Source organism: Sminthopsis crassicaudata, chromosome 1 (genome assembly GCF_048593235.1).
Source record: "Sminthopsis crassicaudata isolate SCR6 chromosome 1, ASM4859323v1, whole genome shotgun sequence".
Lineage (NCBI taxonomy): Eukaryota > Metazoa > Chordata > Mammalia > Dasyuromorphia > Dasyuridae > Sminthopsis > Sminthopsis crassicaudata.
In genome coordinates this window covers 80,789,220-80,808,428 of record NC_133617.1, presented here as the reverse complement: position 1 = coordinate 80,808,428, position 19,209 = coordinate 80,789,220, and the positions used below count along the sequence as shown (strand labels likewise).

Below are 19,209 nucleotides of genomic sequence, written 5' to 3'. Positions count from 1 at the left end.
ACCCCCACCTTACACATGAGAAAAATGAGGTACAGAGAATTTAAGTGACTTGCCCAGGGTCATAATTATACCTGTCTTTCCTCCCTTCCTCTGTCATTCTCTCTCTCTCTCTTTCTTTTCCTGACTACAGATTCATAGGTCTGTTCATGATACCACCTAAGCTGCTAATAATTTGTACCACAATTTCTTTATTTATTCCTCAATTGATAGGCATTTGTTTCTAGTTCTGTGCCACTCCTACTGTGAGTATGTTGAAGAAATTGGGACTTATTTATCTTTATGCAGTATGTAAAAGTTCTTTGAAGAAAACAGGAATGTTTGATCTGGAGAAAAGGTGATTTAGGATAGTATAGTCGTCATTAAAAACTTGAAGGACTTGTTTAGAAGGTCATTAGACATGTTCTGCATGACTCCAAAGACCAGAACTGTCAACAATAGATGGAAATTTCAGAAAAGTGGATTTGAACTTGATGTAAGTATAAGGGAGAACCATGATAACAATTAAAGATGTCAAAAAAAATATATTGTTTCATAAGGTAGTGAATTCCTGTTTAAAGTTTGGAGGAGTACTTGTCAGGGATAGGCATGGAATGTGATAGATTACCTCTGAGGTTCATTAGCACGCTGAGATATTATGATTCTATATACATGTATGAAAAGAACCTTCTTTTCCCCAGATGGGGCAGACTTGAGCTTCCTAAACTCTTCCACACTAAAGTTCTCCCAAAACTTGCCTGAGTTGACCATGATTCTTCCTTAGTCAGGAGTGATACTACCAAGAATTACATTTTCCTTTTATAGTACCTCCAATTTGTGATTCAGAACCTGGACTCTCTGGATTGAATTCAATTGGTCTATTCGTTACATTCCGGACTTTATATTTGACAAATCAAGATGGTTCCTAATGAATTATCACTAAACAATGTCAGTGCCAATGTCAAATTAGATGGAGGTGTCTGGTGAAATGCCCAGGAGCTTTGTTCTTGTCAATGTTCTATTTAGCATTAGAAATAAATTGGATAATGCAGCCAAAGTAGTAATAAGGGGAAGTTTTATATCTCTAGATGCTTACTTGCATAAAATAGAGAAAGAGAAGATCAATGAATTGGGCTTGCAACTAAAAAAGCTAAAAAAAAAAAAAAAGAGCAAATTAAAAACCTCCAATCAAATACCAAACTTGAAATTCTAAAAATAAAAGGAGAGATCAATAAAATTGAAAGTAAAAAAAAACCTATTGAATTAATAAATAAAACTAAGAGTTGGTTTTGTGAAAAAAAATCAACAAAATAATAAATCTTTTAGTTAATTTGATTAGAAAAAGTAAAGAGGAAAATCAAATTGTTAGTCTCAAAAAATGAAAAGGAGAACTATATACCAATGAAGAGGAAATTAGAGCAATAATTAGCAGTTACTTTGCCCAATTTGATGCCAATAAATTTGACAACCTAAGTGAAATGAAGGAATGCCTACCCAAAAAATATAGATTGCCCGGATTAACAGAAGAGAAAATAAATTACTTAAATAGTTCGATTTTAGAAAAAGAAATAGATCTATTAATCAACTCCCTAAGAAAAAATCCCCAGGATCAGATGGATTTACATGTGAATTCTACCAAACATTTAAAGAAAAATTAACTTTAATATTATATAAACTATATTAAAAATAGGGAATAAAGGAGACCTACCAAATTCCTTTTATGACATAGACATGGTACTGATACCTAAACCAGGTAGGACAAAAACAGAGAAAGAAAATTATAGACCAATCCCTCTAATGAATATTGATACAAAAATCTTAAATAAAATATTAACAGAGAGATTACAAAATTTCATCGCCAGGATATTACACGACAACCAAGTATGATTTATATCAGGAATGCAGGGTTGGTTCAATATTAGGAAAACTAATAGCGTAATTGACTATATCAATAACAAAATTAACAAAAATCATATGATTATCTCAATAAATATAGGAAAAGCATTTGATAAAATCCAAAACTTATTCCTATTAAAAACACTAGAGAATATAGGAATAAAATGATTTTTCCTTAAAACAGTCAGTAGCCTCTATTTAAAACTATCAGCAAACATCATATGTAATGGGTATAAACTGGGACCATACCCAATAAGATCGGGTGAAACAAGGTTGCCCACTATCACCATTACTATTCAATATTGTATTAGAAATGCTAGCTTTGGCGGTGAGAAGAAAAAAAATATTAAAGGAATTAGGGTAGATAATGAGGAAACTAAATTATCACTCTTTGCAGATGATAGAATGGCATACTTAGAGAACTCCAGAGAATCAACTAAAAAGCTATTAGAAATAATCCACAAAAAAGTTGCAGGATACAAAATAAATCCTCACAAATCATCAGCATTCTTATACATCACCAACAAAATTCAACAGCAAGAGATACAAAGAGAAATTCCATTTAACGATCTATTGTATAAAATATTTGGGAATCTATCTGCCAAGGGAAAGTCAGGAACTATATAAACTACAAAACACTTTCCATACAAATAAAGTCAGATCTAAGCAACTGGAAAAATATCAATTGCTCTTGGATAGGTCGAGTGATTATAATAAAGGTTGAAATGGATTCATGATCTAGACATAAAGAATTATATTATAAACAAATTAGAAGAACATAGGATAGTTTACCTCTCAGATTTGTAGAGGAGGAAGGAATTTGTGACCAAAGAAGAATTAGAGATCATTAATGATCACAAAATAGATAATTTTGATTATATTAAGTTAAAAAGTTTTTTTTTAACAAACAAAACTAATGCAGACAAGATTAGAAGGGAAATAATAAACTGGGAAATTTTTTTATATTTCTCATTTAAGAAGGTCAAAATAGAGTTCATCAAGAGGGACACCAATTAGGGAGGGTTAATTTTGCCATACAACTATAATTTTCAAGGAGTGAGGCTGTTAAGCTTGGAGAATAGACAACTTAGAGGGGGGTACGATATCTGTCTTCAAATATTTGGATGGGAATGTTGAATAATTACATTTGTTCTGCTTGAGTCCAGGAGATAGAATTTAGAACAGTTGACAGTTACAGAAAGGCAAACTTAGGCTTAATATAAGAAAAGTTGTTCAGTCTTTTGTAGTAGTGTACAACTCCTCATGACCTTATTTGGGGTGTTTTGGGCAAAAATACTGAAATAGTTTGCTAGTCCCTTCTCCAAGTCATTTGACAGATGAGGAAACTAAAGCAAAGGTAAGTTAATTACCCAAGATCACACAGCTAGTAAGTGTCTGAGGCTGGATTTGAATTCAGGAAGATGAGTCTTCCTTACTCTAGATACAGCACTCTATCTACTGTGCTACCTAATTAAAAAAAGACTTCCTAATAAATAGAGATACCCAAAAGTAAATTGAGGCAGCTAATGTTAAGTGACATAGTGAATAGAGCACCCAAGCCCAGAATAAAGAAGAGCTGAGTTCAAATCGAGTCTCAGACATTTACTAGCTGTTTGACTCTTGACAAGTCAAGTCTATTCTTGTTCCCCTCAGTGTCCTCATCTGTCAAATGAACTAGAAAAGGAAATGGCAAACCATTCTAGTATCTCTGCCAAGAAAATCCCCAAGTGGGGTCACAAAGAGTCAGACACAACTCAACAACAGTAGCAGTATCAACAACAAAAGTGGGATGAATTGCCCCAGGAGTTCATGAGTTTCCTTTCAGCAATAAGCCATCAAGCAAAGTCAAGACAATCACTTGCTAGTAATGTTGTAGAGGGAATTCAAGTATTGCTCAAATGACTTCTGAGCTCCCTTTGAAGATTCTATGAAAGTACAAAATGCTGACAAAATACATGTATTTACTAACATTTTTTCTCTTCTTCCTTTTCTCAGTCTTCAGCCCTTCCTTTTCCTTTTCCTTTTTTCTTCCTCTTTTTCTTCCTTCTCCTTCTCTTTCTCTGTCTTCCTCCTTCTCTTCCTCTTCCCTCTTTTCTTTCTTTCTCTTCCTCTTTCCCTCCCTTCTCCTTTTCTTTCTTTCTTTCTTTCTTTTTTCTTTCTTTCTTTTTTCTTTCTTTCTTTTTTTTTCTTTCTTTCTTTTTTCTTTCTTTCTTTCTTCCTTCCTTTCTTACTTTCTTCCTTCCTTCCTTCCTTTCTTTCTTTCTCCTTCTTCCTTCCTTCCTTCCTTCCTTCCTTCCTTCCTTCCTTCCTTCCTTCCTTCCTTCCTTCCTTCCTTCCTTCCTTCCTTCCTTCCTTCCTTCCTTCCTTTCTTCCTTTCCTCCCTCTCTCTGCTTCTTCTCTTTCTCTTTTTATTCTTTATTATTACTATGGATTACTATATTACTACTATACTTACCATATTCATCTGTCTGTCTCTGAGCATGAACATAAATAATCTTCCTTTGAATCTAACCATTTAATAAATGTCTTGTATGGAGAAAGTTTGCGATTAGCTTCCCTGAAATCCTTCTTGCTGCCTTTAACTAGTCCCTGACTTTAATGTCTCATGTCCCAACAGGAGACCCAGCAGCAGAGGAATGGTCTCCATGGAGTGTCTGCTCAACTACATGTGGTGAGGGATGGCAGACCCGGACCCGTTTCTGCGTTTCTTCATCTTATAGCACCCAGTGTAGCGGACCCCTGAGGGAGCAGAGACAATGCAATAACTCAGCCATCTGTCCAGGTGAGCTCTCCTTCCAAAGTTCGGAATGGGACCTCTGATTGAAGAAAAAGTCTCAATTACTGATTTCTGGAACTTTGTTTTGGAATAGGAAGATATGCCCCCTGTCTTTAGGGGCATCATAAATCTTTCTCTTAGCAGTTCTTAAAATTGAAAGGGAAAAACTCCCAGGTCTTCTGGGAGCCCTTGGTCTAAAAAGGAGATATAACTTCTGTCTTCAGGAGGTTCCTAGTTTGAGGAGGAAACATAAATACACTTTCAAACCTGGATAGAATCCATCATACATTGTCTTAGTTTAATCAGAGGAGGCTAATCAAGGAAGGCATTCTAATGAAGGTTAATTTTCAGGAGAAAAAGGGCATAATAAAGGAAGGAACAGGTAAGCAAGGATGTTGGCCTCTGTGATATCTTTGATGGGGTTGTAGTTACAGTCTGTAATGTTGCAGAGAAAGGAGAGTTTCCTGATGACTTTGCTTTTTCCTCACAGTTCATGGTACTTGGGATGAGTGGTCACCCTGGAGTTTGTGTTCATCTACCTGTGGGCGAGGCTTCCGGGACCGTACCCGCACCTGCCGCCCACCTCAGTTTGGAGGCAACCCTTGTGAAGGTCCAGAGAAACAGACAAAATTCTGCAATATCGCTTTGTGCCCTGGTAAGTTGGAGGGAGAGAGAGCCCTTGGCCAGAGAGAGCAACTGGTCTGGCCAAGCTGGGGTCGCTAATGGAAATAGGGCAGAGTCCCTGAGCAGGCTTTGTGGAGGGTCTGCCTAGAAGCAGGAGTGAAGAATGGATGGTCCCTTTGGTATATATTTGACTGAAACCAGGGGTGTTTCTTTCATGTTCTTCTTGCTCCTCTAGAGATGTTTATTTCATCAATTCTACTCATGATACCACCATGTCTTTTTAAGAGAAAGAGATATTGATATTAGTAGTCAAGTGGTCATTATATTTGTATAGTGACTCTTGTAGTTGCTGTCAAATTATGAGAGCAGATGAAGTTGCCACCTGAGGATTCTGATACAGAAAATATAAAAGTTCTTTGGATATGTTGTATGGAAAATTGCAGATTAGCAGAAGAAAACCATATTTGTGTGTGAGCAGGACACAACTGTTCATCTTCTGTACCATTATTATGTCCCAACCCATCACCATCATTCATCTTTCTGTTGCTTCCTTTTTGTTTATGTATATTTCCAGTACCCAACATATTGAAACTGGCACATTGAAAATGCTTAATAAATGCTTGACTCAGTCACTATTTCTGTCATTACCAGAGTAACTTAACCATTACCAGCATAATTTATTCATTCATCATTTATTCAACAAACTTTTATTAAATGCCTTCTTTGTGCCTGACACTAAGCTAGATACAAATATAATGCCCCATACAAAAAGAGTCTTAAAAGAGTTTCCATTCTACAATCTTCACTGTCTTCACTATCTTCATTAGTAACAGGACCATTACCCTCACCATCACTGTCCTTATCCAAAGCCCCACCATTCATTGTTGTTGTGGCCGTGGTGATTTGTTAGTCATTTTCAATCATATTTGATTCTTTGTGACCCCACTTTGGAATTTTCTTTTCTTTCTTTTCTTTTCCTTTCCTTTTCTTTCCTTTTTCTTTTTTGAGGCAGTCAGAGTTAAGTAACTTTCCAAGAGTCATATAGCTAATTAGTGTCAGAAGGTAAATTTGAACACAGGTTCTTCTGACTTGAGGACTGGTGCCTTATTCACTGAACCATTTAGCTGCCTTATTTGGGGGTTTTCTTAGCAAAGATACTAAAATTTCTTCTCATTTCCTTCTCCTCATGATTTTACAGATGAATAAACTGAGATAAACAGGTTTAAATGACTTGCCCAATGCAAGTGTCTGAGGCCAGATTTGAACTCAGAAAGATTAAACCTTCCTGACTCCAGACCCAGTGCTCTATCCACTGCACTACCTAATTTTCCAGTGATGGACTAATTGGCATAAAAGATATGTGATCCAGATAGCATGCATGAGTAGAGCTACTAAGAGTAGCAAATAGCTCTGTGGTGGACAAGTTGGTTAACGAAGATTTCAAGACAGAGATGACATTGAAAGATAGAATAATATCCATTTTCTTCATTCACTTTTTCTTGAATTATTTCTGTTCTGGAACTTCTTTTCCTTGAATAAGCTAGGATTATCTCTAAGATGTAGACTGTGTCTCTTGAGACAGAAACCCTTCAGCTCCTGATGCTAGTATTGAAAGGTGAAGGACAGGGGTCCATGGGTTTTTCTGACATGCCATGGGCATGATTTTATGCAATCATAATCTCACTTGTTTCTTTAACAAAAAGAAAGCAGAGAGAAATAGCTTAGAGGAAGAAAAATAGCTTTAAAAATAGCCAAGGGGATTAAGCAGGCTCCTGGCCAGCTCTGCAAATTGCTTTAATATAAATGCTTTGCTCTTCCCTGCCCCCTCTGCCTCTGGCTGCTAAGAAATCCTTTCTGATATGTCTTTCCTCTTCCCTCTCTTTGACTTCTCTTTCTCTCTTTAGCTCTGTGTCTATTTGTTTCTCTTCTCTGTTTTCTTAATGTATTATTTAATGTATCTCTTATGAATGTTTCTTACTGTATCTCTATTAAATGTTTCTATTTCTCAGCTTCTGTCTGTCTTTCCCACTCACATTCTCTTTTTATCTATCAGTCTCTTTGTGTCTTTCTCTACTTCCACTTGTTTGTTTTTCAGTTTCTCTATCTCTTTGTCTATCTCTGTGGCTCTGTTTCTGTGTGTCCCTTTATCTTACTATGGATAACTTCTCCTTAATCCTCCAATGTCATCTGCCCCAAGCTGCTCCTCTTAGATTTTCATTTATCATTGTTTCTCTCATTTTGGTCCCTGTTCATTTAGAAAATTTGTCAAATTGGTTCCTGTTTCACTGGCAGCTTCTCAGGATCCTGGCCATTGAATACTGACTGTTATCTTGGTCCATCATTTCTGCTGCAGAGCTATTCATGTAACAATTAGAGATTTTCCCCATTATATTCTCCCCTGTGTTCATTCCTATTTATTTATTTAGACTATAAGAACTTGGCTCTTATGTCCAGTGTCAGAGAAGCCTTGAAGGGCAGAGATGTCCATAGTATTCCTAAATCCCAAGATTTCATCCATGGCAAGTTAGGAAGCTATCCTATGAGATTATCTTTCAGGGGACTTAGTCCCAAGTCTCAAACTAGTTCTTAGCAACTCAAAGGAATAGGGGAGATATGGTGTTAGGGATATTATAGGCATTTTTGAGTTCAATATCTTATGCCTTCCTCATGTTGTCCTTAATAAAAAATTTAAAAATAAATGAGAACTTTTTTAGAAACTCAGTTCAATTTATGTCCCTTACCTTTGAAAACCACTCCTTATTGTCTTATCCTTTATGGGAGAGTTTGTTTAAAAAAACAATAGATCTCATTTGATGTTGGTGATAGTACTGCTGCTACTGAGGGTAGTGGTGGAGGTTGCTGGGAATGGTAGTAGTAGAAATTTTCTAGCTAATGAGGATGAAAGTGGTAATTGTTAATGGAGACAATGACAGAAAAGGATGATAAGAATGGGAATGATGGCAGAGAGTGATGGTGATGATAGTGACAGTTATTGTGATGCTGGTATGTTGACAGCTATCATGGTGGCAATAGTGATAATGATGGTGACAGTGGGGATAGTAATAATAATGATGATAGTATCATGGATGATAGAGATTATAGGGTATTGAAGATAATAAGGTCGATGATGGTAGTAGGAAAGGTTTTGGTTTTGGTGGTGATAACTAGACTGACATGAAATCAGAAGTATTCAATACATTATATGATAATCAGGACTCCCAAATATCTCAACAGACTAGAATTATAAACAATATTTAAAAAGAGGAAATTTAATAGAGATAAATGTAGAGTAATATACTTGGATTAAAGCTAATAATTCCACAAGCACAACCATGAATAGTTACCAGTTCAGCTAAAAAAGATCTTGAAATCTTAATAGTCTGCAAGTGAAACATGAGTCAGTAGTGGAATGTGGCATCTAGAAAAGTTAATGAGCTCTTATTAAGAGAGAAATAGTTTCTAGAATTCATTAGTTGACACTATGCTTTTCCTTGGTTATATCTAAGAGCTATGTTTTGGGAAGGTCATGGACACAGTGATGGGCAACTAGGTGATGCAGTGGATCAAATGCTAGGCCCAAAGTCGGGAAAACTGGCCTTCATGAATTTAAATGTGGCCTCAGACATTTACTAACTATGTGACCCTGGACAAATCATTTGCTGCTGTTTGCCTCAGTTTCTCATTTGTATAATGAGCTGAAGAAGAAAATGGCAAACTGCTCCTGTACTTTTGCCAAGAAAACCTCAAAGGGCTCATGAAGAGCCAGACATCACTGAAAAATGACTGAACAACAATCACACTGATATACTGTCCAGAGAATATCCAGAGGAAAGTAATGATGAAAAGTTGATGAAAAGACTGGAGACTGGTCTTATGAAGAATAGTTGAAAGAAGTAGGATTGTTTAACTGGGTGAAGAAAATTCTTGGAGGATAGGGTAGGGAATGATAATTTGTCTTCAAGTATTTGAAGGGATGTCTTGTGACTGATAAATTGAATTTGTTCTTTTTGACATGAAGGGAAGAAACAGAAATATTGGCAAGAATTTGTGAGAAGCAATTTAAGTCATGAGAGAAAGAAAAACTTCTTTAAATTTTTTTGGGGGGGAAGAGGGATCAGACTTGTGTTTTCATTGGCATAGAGAACTACTGGTTGGGACCTTTCTCTACTTATGCCCATAGTACCTGCTTTGAGTATTAAGAGAAGATAATGACTTACCAAGGATCACACAGCCAATATTTGTCTGTGGCAGATTTGAACCCAGATTTCCCAGAAAGCGGTTCTCTATATACTATTTAACACTGTTTCTACTAACAATTAAAGCTATCCAAAAGTATAATAGTCTGCCTCAGAAGGTAGTGATCCTTCCTCTCCATGGAAATATTCAAAGACATATTGACTTATCACTTGTGATAAATATTATAGAAGTAATTCTTTCTTAGATATGGATTGGACTAGATGTCCTCTACCTTTGAGATTCTATGATATTGGCCTTGGAGAGTGCTGGGGGAAGATGGTCTGTTGACCCAGTTTCGAGGCCCCTAAGATTGACCTCCTTTAAATGAGTTTGGATCTTCCCATCATCCTACTCCAATTCTACTAAGACACTACTGAGAAGCAGGGGAATGGCCAGAGCCATCCACCCACTGCTCTGGACCCATGTAACTTGGCAGTTCCAAATGCTATGCCACAAAGAGAAGGTAAGCCCAAGAAAGGTATTCATGCTCTGTGCTCTGTCCCTTTTCCTCCCCCCGGGCCGGGCAGTGGATGGCAATTGGAATGAGTGGTCAAGCTGGAGTTCCTGCTCATCCAGCTGTTCCAATGGCACCCAGCAGCGCACAAGGGAATGCAACGGACCCTCTTATGGAGGGGCTGAGTGTCAGGGCCACTGGGCCGAGACTCGAGATTGCTTCCTCCGACAGTGCCCAGGTCAGTATCTATCCCCCATAGGGAGGCTCAGGATGGCTTTGGGAAGGAGGGAGGGAGGGCCGACGGGAAGATGGGCCATGGGCATGAGTGGGGAGCAGGTTTGTGGAATGTGAGTCCTCAGCCTCTTGGGCCCCAACAGGGACCTACGCTGCTCTTGTTCTAGTCATTGGTTTTCTAGATTCCTCCTTCTCCAGTATTTATATATTTCCATGTCTTCCTATCTTTATTTCTTTTTGTTTCTTGATTTCTTTGTGCTCTTGTCTTGGTGTTGCTCTGTTCCTGTGACTCTGTCCCGGTATTTTTATGTCTTTCTGTCCTTCTATGGTTTCTATGCCATGATTCTGTGCCTCTGTCTATATTATCTGTGTCTTGTTCTACCTTTCTTTTTGTCCTATCTCTCATCTCTTTCTTTATGTCTCTCTATGCCTGCATATTTTTGGGTCTCTGTTTTTATTGGTTTCCATATCTTTGTATTTCTACACTGTCATATCTTACTCTCTCAGTGGATGGCAAGTGGCAAGCCTGGGGCACTTGGGGCAGCTGCAGTACCACATGTGGTGGGGGTACCCAGAGACGTGACCGAACCTGCCAAGGCCCTTTTTTTGGGGGTGAGGCCTGCCAGGGTCCCAAAGAGGAGTATAGACAATGCAGCCAGAGGAGGTGCCCTGGTGAGTAACATTCCCTTCAAGACACCCCCTCCTCATTCTCTGATACCTCTCCCTTCCTATCCCCTTCGTCCAACTACCCTGCTTCCATCTCTCTTGTCTTCCCTCCCTCCTCCCTGCTACCCAGAAGAATTCCTCAAAGACCCTCAGTCTTTCTGCTTGACTTCTTTATGATTGTGACTGTCAGTAAATTGAGCTCTAGACCTTATAATCCCACTCTGGTTCTAACCAGAGACAGAAAAGTGACCAGGACAGCCCACTGGTTATCGAGGGACCCCTGAGCCATAGTTGTGTCAAGTTCTAGGAGGTAAAGGGATAACATCCAGAGATGGCAGGGGGCTAGCTCTTGAAATCTCTAAAAAGGGTCTAAAAACTAAAATAGGACTCAATCTGTCATGAAGTTTGAGGTTCAATGTGAAGCTAAGGTTGGGAGTCATGCTACAGCTGGGGAGAAATTGTTTTTCCTATGTGGCTGACTATCCTGAATTAGAATTGACTTTTCTGACTTGGCTCCACTGGACTCTAACAGTTTAGCTAATTGACCTAAATTCCAGCCCATCCACTTTGTTCTTTTTCTTTCAGTTCTTTTGAAAGAATTTGATTGAAGTACCCTTTACCCACTTCTCACCTGAATTTCTCTTGCCTTTTGCTAGAGCCCCATGAGATCTGTTATGAAGATAATGTTGGTTCCATGGTCTGGAAGGAGACTCCAGCTGGGGATGTGGCTGCCATACGGTGCCCCAGAAATGCCACAGGTATGAGTCCCTAAGTGGTGCCAGGCACTGAGGGATGGGTTCTGGGACATCCTCTCATACTTCTTATTTAGCCAGAAATAGAATCATAGACTCAAGGTTAGAAAGGGACTTCAGAGGTCATCCAGTCCAACCTCCTCCTAAGTCCTCAACATTCCTTCCTCAACATTGTTGTCCAGTGATTATTTAGCTTTTCTTGAATATCAACATTTATGGGGTTCATATTATTTGCAATACACACTTTTTTCTACTCATAGATAGCTCCAATTATTAGAAAATTCTTTCTGAAACTGGACTAGAATCAGCCTTCCTGCGATTTTCCTCCACAGGTCCTAGTTCTGTATTGGGGGCTGTAGATAATAAGTTTGTTCTCTCTTCCCAAAAGCTATTTTGATTCCAGTGCTCTGCTGTACTTGGGAAGTCATGGGGGGAGGGAAGAAGAGGAAGAGGAGGTGATAGAAGCCCTTCTTTTAGTATATAATCTTAAGAGAACCAGAGAGGAATTAACCTTGTTAATAATAGCCATGCCTATCATTCATTGGCTATTCTGTGCTTTTCAGAGTTTTTAAGAAATAGGGTTTGAGGGGAAGGGCCTCTTTTGAATGAAGGGTTTGGATCTCAAAATACTCAAGATCCTTTCCTACACTGGGGCCTACTTTGGTCCTAGCCAGAGACAGAAGGATGACCAGGATAGCCTAATGGCTGTTTAGGGATCCCTGAGATATGACTATACCAAGATCTAGGCAGCAAGCAGGTAATATACAGGGGTGGTAGAACTCATCTCTAACATGGTTGTAGGAGTCTATGGTTTTATGATCTATTACTGATGAGACATAATCTCCCTTCCCCTTAACCCTACCCTAGGCCTTATACTCAGAAAATGTGTCCTGGATGAGGAAGGCATCGCCTACTGGGAGCCCCCCACTTACATCAAGTGCATCTCCATCGACTACCGGAACATCCAAATGATGGTGAGGGACCAATGATCCATTGGGGTAGATTTCCATCCCCCTCTGCCTGTTTCTCAAGGTCTTCCCATCTTTCAGCCACTCCCAAGAGAGATAAAGTCCTTTCCTCTATCACTATCTGGATATTGGGTTCAAGAACAAATCCTGAAGCTATAACATGGTACATGGTGGAAAGAACCCCAAGCTTAGAACCAGTAGATCTGTGTATTAGTCCCTCCTTTATTTCTCATCAGTTGTGCATACTTGAATAAGTTATTTGGCTCCTTGTCCTCAGTTTCCTTTTCTGTAAATGGTAGACATGAGCTAAAATGGTCTCTAAGGTTCCTTTAAGTTTTAATACTCTTGTGTTTCATAATTCCTTTCTAACTTTAACTTTCTGCATTCTACTACCTAAGATCTGTTCTAGCTTTGGTATTCTGGATACTAGCCTTGGTATTCTGCCACTATCTCATTGTGAATTCTCAGGCAAATCACTGAACCCCTGTGAATTTTATTGTCTGCTTTCAAAAGTGTAATATTGGGGGCAGATGGTCTCTAAAGGATTGTTCAATTCTAACTCTAAATTAGGGCTTTGATCCTAATAAATTCTGATATTAGAAGTTTTCCTCATCTATAAATTGAAGAAGTCTGACTATGTGGTCTTTGGTTTTGTAACTCAGTGAATTCCCACTGCGTGGACTTTGTTTACCCAGTCCTCACGCCAGGAAACTACCTATTAAGCTTCTCTAAACCCTATCTATTCTTAAGGACCCAGATTTCTCTGGGAAGCCTTCCCTCATTGCTTTAGTCCACTCTAACTATGCCCATCTATAATTCCTGTTGATTCCTTCACCTCTGCCAATGGTTCCTGTAAGTCCCATAACCCTCTTCTCTCCTATTTCCCATCTCTCCTTCCATCTCCTCTCATTCCCCACACCACCCATTCCCCAGATCCCCCCTTATACATTTGACAAAAGTCAACATTAATTCCTATTAAAACACTAGAGAGTATAGGAATAAATTGATTTTTCCTTAAAATAGTCAGTAGGATCTATTTAAAACCATCAGCAAGCCCTCATATGTAATGGGGATAAACTAGAATCATTCCCAATAAGATTGGGGTGAAACAATGTTGTCCACTATCACCATTACTATTCAGTATTGTATTAAAATATTAGTTTTAGCAATAAGAGAAGAAAAAGAAATTGAAGGAATTAGAATAGTAAATGAGGAAACCAAATTATCACCCATTCCAGATGATATGATAGAAAATCAACTAAAAAACTACCAGAAACAATTCACAACTTTAGCAAAGTTGCAGGATACAAAATAAATACACATAAATCATCAGCATTTTTATATGCTTACAACAAAGTCCAGCAGCAAGAGATACAAAGAGAAATACCATTTAAAATTACTATAGATAACATAAAAATTTTAGGAATCTACCTGCCAAGACAAAGTCAGGAACTATATGAACACAATTACAAAACTCTTTCCACACAAATAAAGTCAGCTCTAATCAATTGGAATAATATCAAGTACTCATGGGCAGGCCGATCTGATATAATAAAAAAATGACAGATCCTTCCCTTATCTCTTCTCTTTCCCTCTGGGATTCAGTCTTTATTCCCTTATAAAGCAGATTCCCACTCTGGATAAGGGGCTGGACTAGATAGTATCTAAGGGCCTTTCTAGCTGTAGCATTCTATGAGCTTGCTATGGTGGAAAGATATTGGAGTTGACTGAATATCAGCCTTGGTGTCAAGTGGTCCTGAGTTCAAATGTTACTTCAGACATTTACCAGCTAATTAATTACCAATTAATTTTTCTCACCTGTAAATTTAAGGGGGTGGGCACAATGATCTTTATGTTAATTTCTAGCTCTAAAATTCTGTGATTCTATGACTTTCTCTCTTTTCCCCCGTGTCCCCCTTTCCCTCCAACCTTTGTGCCCTTCTCATTTCTTCCCTCTTCCCTCTCCCTCCTTGCCCTTTCCTCAAAATCTCTCCATCCTTTTCTCCCTGCAAAGTAACATTCTGCTTTAAAGTGCTACCTCCTCTTAACTCTTCTAGACTTCTATCCATGTTTCTCTACAGCTGTTTTATGTTGCATTTCTTTAGGGCATAGGCAACAGATGGTAGCAAGTTCACTTTGGGGAAGGGGGAGCATTCCTGTTGCTTGACTGCCCCTTATGAGACTGTGATTCCTCAGCCACTTTGATGGAAAAATCAAAGGGCATGTTTTAGTGTGGTTAGTTGGAGACTTGGAATTAGATATTTCCATTTTGCAGAAACTCCTTTTCTGAAGGCCCCAAAGCATAGAAACTTTAGGCCCCATCTGATTTGCCTTACTATCAGGCAATAGCACCCCTTCCAGAAAAGAGGGACCCAATAACAGTCCCTAGAAAGTATTCATAAAATCTAAATAAACTAGCAGAAAAGCTATCTTTATCTTCCTCTGGGTGAGAAATAGAACTAGATGACTCTCCTCAAGCCTTGAGACTCTGATGCTAAAGAATAGGTTTGCTATACTGACATCACATACAGCCCCCTGCCTCCAATATTCTCTGGGATCCTTCTCCACAGACCCGGGAGCACCTCGCCAAGGCTCAGAGGGGGATTCCAGGTGAGGGTGTGTCAGAGGTTATCCAGACACTGGTGGAGATCTCTCAGGATGGGACCAGCTACAGTGGAGACCTTCTCTCCACCATTGATGTGCTGAGGAATATGACTGAGATCTTCCGGAGAGCCTACTATAGCCCTACCCCGGGTGATGTGCAGGTAAGGGGCTTAGAAAAATCTGCTGGGACCTTTGGGGATTAAGGAGTTGGGTACTTAAATGTACCCCACTAGTAAAAGTTCAGGCCATCATAAAAGCTTAGTATCTCTGCCATTCCCATGACAACACTAGTCATCCCTACCATCATTATCACACCATTGCCAGCATCATGGTACTGTCACCATCACTGCTATCACCAACATATTAAAACATTAATGCTATAATTACATTCACTGTTACGATCATCATATTACATGTTGTCTTTTCCAGTAAAATGTAAGTTTCTTGAAAGACTGTTCCATCATGAATGGTTAGTACAATGTTTGGCACATTTTAGGCACTTACTAAATGCTCGTTGATATGATTATCTCAATTTATTACTACCATAACAACAGCAACATTTTGTATTTCAATCAATCAATTCATCACTATTTAATGAGTTCTTATGTGCCAGACATTTATATAGTGTGTTAAGGTTTGCAGAGCCTTTTACATGTGTCTCATTTGATTAAATGAGAAAAATATCATAATCATTACTTAAATTACACCATCCCTCCCACTGTTACGGTTAAAAGACACCAACTTGCTGTCACTATCACTTTTATCAACACTGTTAATAGTCAGTCAGTAAACATTTATTAAGATTTTACTATGTTCCAGGAACCGTGCTAAATGCTAGAAATGCAAAAAACAAAACAAAACAAAACAACAACAGCCCCCCCCAAAAAAACAAAAAACAAACCAGTACCCAGACTTCAAGAAGCTTGCATTGTAATGGAGGAAGACAACATACAAAAGGAATCCAGAAAGCAGGTGGGATGGCACCTGGTGCAAGGCATGAGGGAGAAGTCCAAAGGGTGGAAACAGAAGGTCACTTTCACCATTGTTGGTTCGAACAACACCTTCACTATTAAATAGTGGGATCACCACTACTCTCAATATTACCAATGCTTTCACCATCACTAAAAAGTCACAGGCATGAAAATTGCTATTACTACCACCATTCCCAACACTATCATTACTGTTCATTGATAGTGTTGATCCATTGATCACCACCACATTACTATGACCACAATTGTCATAACTCATCATTCCATTTCCATATTGAATCATTGCAAGCACCATCATCAGTATCAATCTGATCACCAACACAACTAGCTCCATTGCCATCACTATCATTATGATATTGTATTCTCCTATCTTCCCATGATTTCTTGAGGACTTGGAGCTATATGTTAGCTGCTCTGTGTCTCCCACAGCCTTCTATATAACTCTTTTCACAGGAAATTACTCAGTAGAAATGCTAAATTGTGCTTAATGCCCCAAATTGTAACAAAGTCAAGCCTAGAAGCCAAACTCTCCAAACTCTGCCTTTTCTCCCTCTCTCTTTCAGAATTTTGTCCAGATTATAAGCAACCTGTTGACTGAAGAGAACCGGGACAAGTGGGAAGAGGCCCAGTTGGTATGGACTGGAGACAAACAAGTCCTTTTCCTTTTCCCCAAATCCCTTAACTAACTGAAGAAGCTTAAAATTCTTCCAGAGGACCTAACCTCCATTATCCTTCTCTAGACAAATGCATCTCCAGAAATAATATTCATTCTCTATCCAAGTTCATTCCTCTCCCCAAGTGGCCATGTATGGTACCAAGTCTCAATTATCATATTTAAAGATAACCCTTTGCAAATTTCTTACTCAGAAGGAACATTACTATATCATCTGCCAGCTTAATTCTGGACACTGTAAACTCAGGGACTGCTAGCTCATTAAAATATAAGTTGGGATTTAATTAAACAAGAAAGATTAATGTACTTGGAAGACAAGAGTAATGAATTATAGAATATAAATAGCAAAAAATATGGCGTTTGAATTCTCTCTTAAATTATCTATATTTGTTTTTATTTTATTGCTCCCCTTTGTTCTCCTTTTATTTGGTGGGGATTGAGGGAAATTATCTCTTGATTTTATGTTCAAGAGAAGTAAATTTCTTTAACACACTGAAAATTGACTTCAACTTCATGAATTCTTGTGTCCAGACACATATGTAGAATGTGTTCAGTGGTTCATTTCTTAGTTGTTAAAAGTCAGAAATGAGTGAGAATCAAGAGAGCTTAGTGGGGAGACATGATACCTGAAGATATCTGATGGATGTTCATGGTCATGCAATCAAATTTTTCCCAAGAGAAACAGAATTGGTACCATGCTGACTGGGGGAGATAATACAAGGAGGCAGATTTTGCCTCAACATAAAGAAACAATTACTAATAATTAGTTGTGTCCCAATGTACAATGGGCTACCTTTAAGAGATAGTAAGTTCCTCATTACTGGTTTTGAAGTGCAGACTAGATGACCATTTGTCAATGAAGTCCTGGTGGGGATCTATAGTTTGGATGGGAATTGAACTAGATGGCCTCTGAAGTTCCTTCTTGCTCTGAGAAGGTATCCTTCTGTTCTTTCATTCCATTAGATGGGTCCCAATGCTAAGGAACTTTTCCGCCTGGTAGAGGACTTTGTTGATGTCATTGGTTTTCGCATGAAGGATTTCCGAGATTCCTACCAAGTGACAGATAACCTGGGTGAGCTTCCCTTTCTCTCTGCCCTGTCTTCTTCCTTCTTTTTTCTTCCTCATTTACTTTGATGTTTCATCTTCAGACTTGGTACTATATAAATAAATTAGCCCAAGCAGTATGTACCAACATCCCCTATACCAGACCCTTTATCCTTCTCCAATAGATTAGCACAAACCCAGAATTGGGTCATAGGTGCTAATTAAGAAGGAGTTGTGATGTAGAGGGCCACAGATAGTGGGGGAGCTATCTTTAGCTCATAGGAAATCCACTGACAATACCTGTGGCTCCTTTTTTCTTTTGTTTTTGGAGGAGCATCTTGATGTCTCTGTTTCTCCTCTCTACTATTGCCTGTCCTTGAGGATTAAAAGGTATGCCATTGGTGTGTAAAATCTGGGCTAAAGAGTCTTATACCTTACCCAGAGTTTCCCCACTATCTGTGGTCCTCTACACTGCCCAATGGTATATGACAAAGAAACATCTTAGAGTAAGCAATCATCCAGTTTCCCCTTGAATTCTTCTTGTGAAAGGTCTTCAAAAAGTATAATGATTCCTCCTTCCTTTCTTCTATTGATACCTGCCCATGTCTAGTGCTTCTGCCAATTCTTGGTTCTCTTCTCAATGCTTCTTCCTGACACCAGCCTGAAATCTCCATTTTTCTTCTCAGTTTCCCAATGGATGAGAATTGAAAATCAGAAGACCTGGGTTTGAGTAATGGCTCCCCCACTTACTATGTCTGTGGCTCTGGGCAGGTTATGTCATATCTTTTATCCTCAGTTTTCCTTTCTAAAAATTAGACAAACACTTCCCATGTTTACTTCATGTGATTTGGGTAGCAAAATATTTTATAAACCTTAAAATACTCTAAAACTATGAAATTAATATTACAAGAGGATTTTGTTGGAGTCTAAAGAAAAATACAATAATATTTATAGGTTATATATCTAGAATATTTTAATGTTTAAAAGCACTTGTCATCCTAGCAACTCTGTGTAATAAGGAGAGAAAGAATTACACATAGTAATGTTTTAGTAAATATTTGTTAATTATTTTACAGAAGTAGTAACTGAGTCCCAGAGAGATCAAATCATTTGCTTTGTGTTACACAAGAAGAAACTTAAATCCAGGTCCTTGACTCTAAAACCACTTTTATTTATAAAAAATTCACACTTTCTAAATCACATTTAATGAAAGCAGAATCTTTTCATGATCCTGGGCATGTTCTCCTAAGATATTTCCATGTTTGCCCACTTAAGCCACTGATGCTTTCAGGGATTAGCTGGCCCCATTCCCATTGA

General features: G+C 38.4%; 1 protein-coding gene across 4 annotated transcripts in view; it reads left to right on the top strand.

The window, feature by feature from the left end:
* The window catches only part of ADGRB1 (adhesion G protein-coupled receptor B1), a 257,197-nt gene that overhangs the window by 97,150 nt on the left and 140,838 nt on the right, over positions 1 to 19,209 (top strand). For all 4 annotated transcript variants that reach the window (XM_074264570.1, XM_074264552.1, XM_074264544.1 and 1 more), the window contains exons 5-13: positions 4,490 to 4,654; positions 5,139 to 5,303; positions 10,036 to 10,200; positions 10,704 to 10,868; positions 11,519 to 11,620; positions 12,482 to 12,588; positions 15,153 to 15,347; positions 16,739 to 16,807; positions 17,812 to 17,920. In XM_074264570.1, coding sequence (XP_074120671.1) covers positions 4,490 to 4,654; positions 5,139 to 5,303; positions 10,036 to 10,200; positions 10,704 to 10,868; positions 11,519 to 11,620; positions 12,482 to 12,588; positions 15,153 to 15,347; positions 16,739 to 16,807; positions 17,812 to 17,920 — 1,242 coding nt within the window. The remainder of the gene's footprint in view (positions 1 to 4,489; positions 4,655 to 5,138; positions 5,304 to 10,035; positions 10,201 to 10,703; positions 10,869 to 11,518; positions 11,621 to 12,481; positions 12,589 to 15,152; positions 15,348 to 16,738; positions 16,808 to 17,811; positions 17,921 to 19,209) is intronic.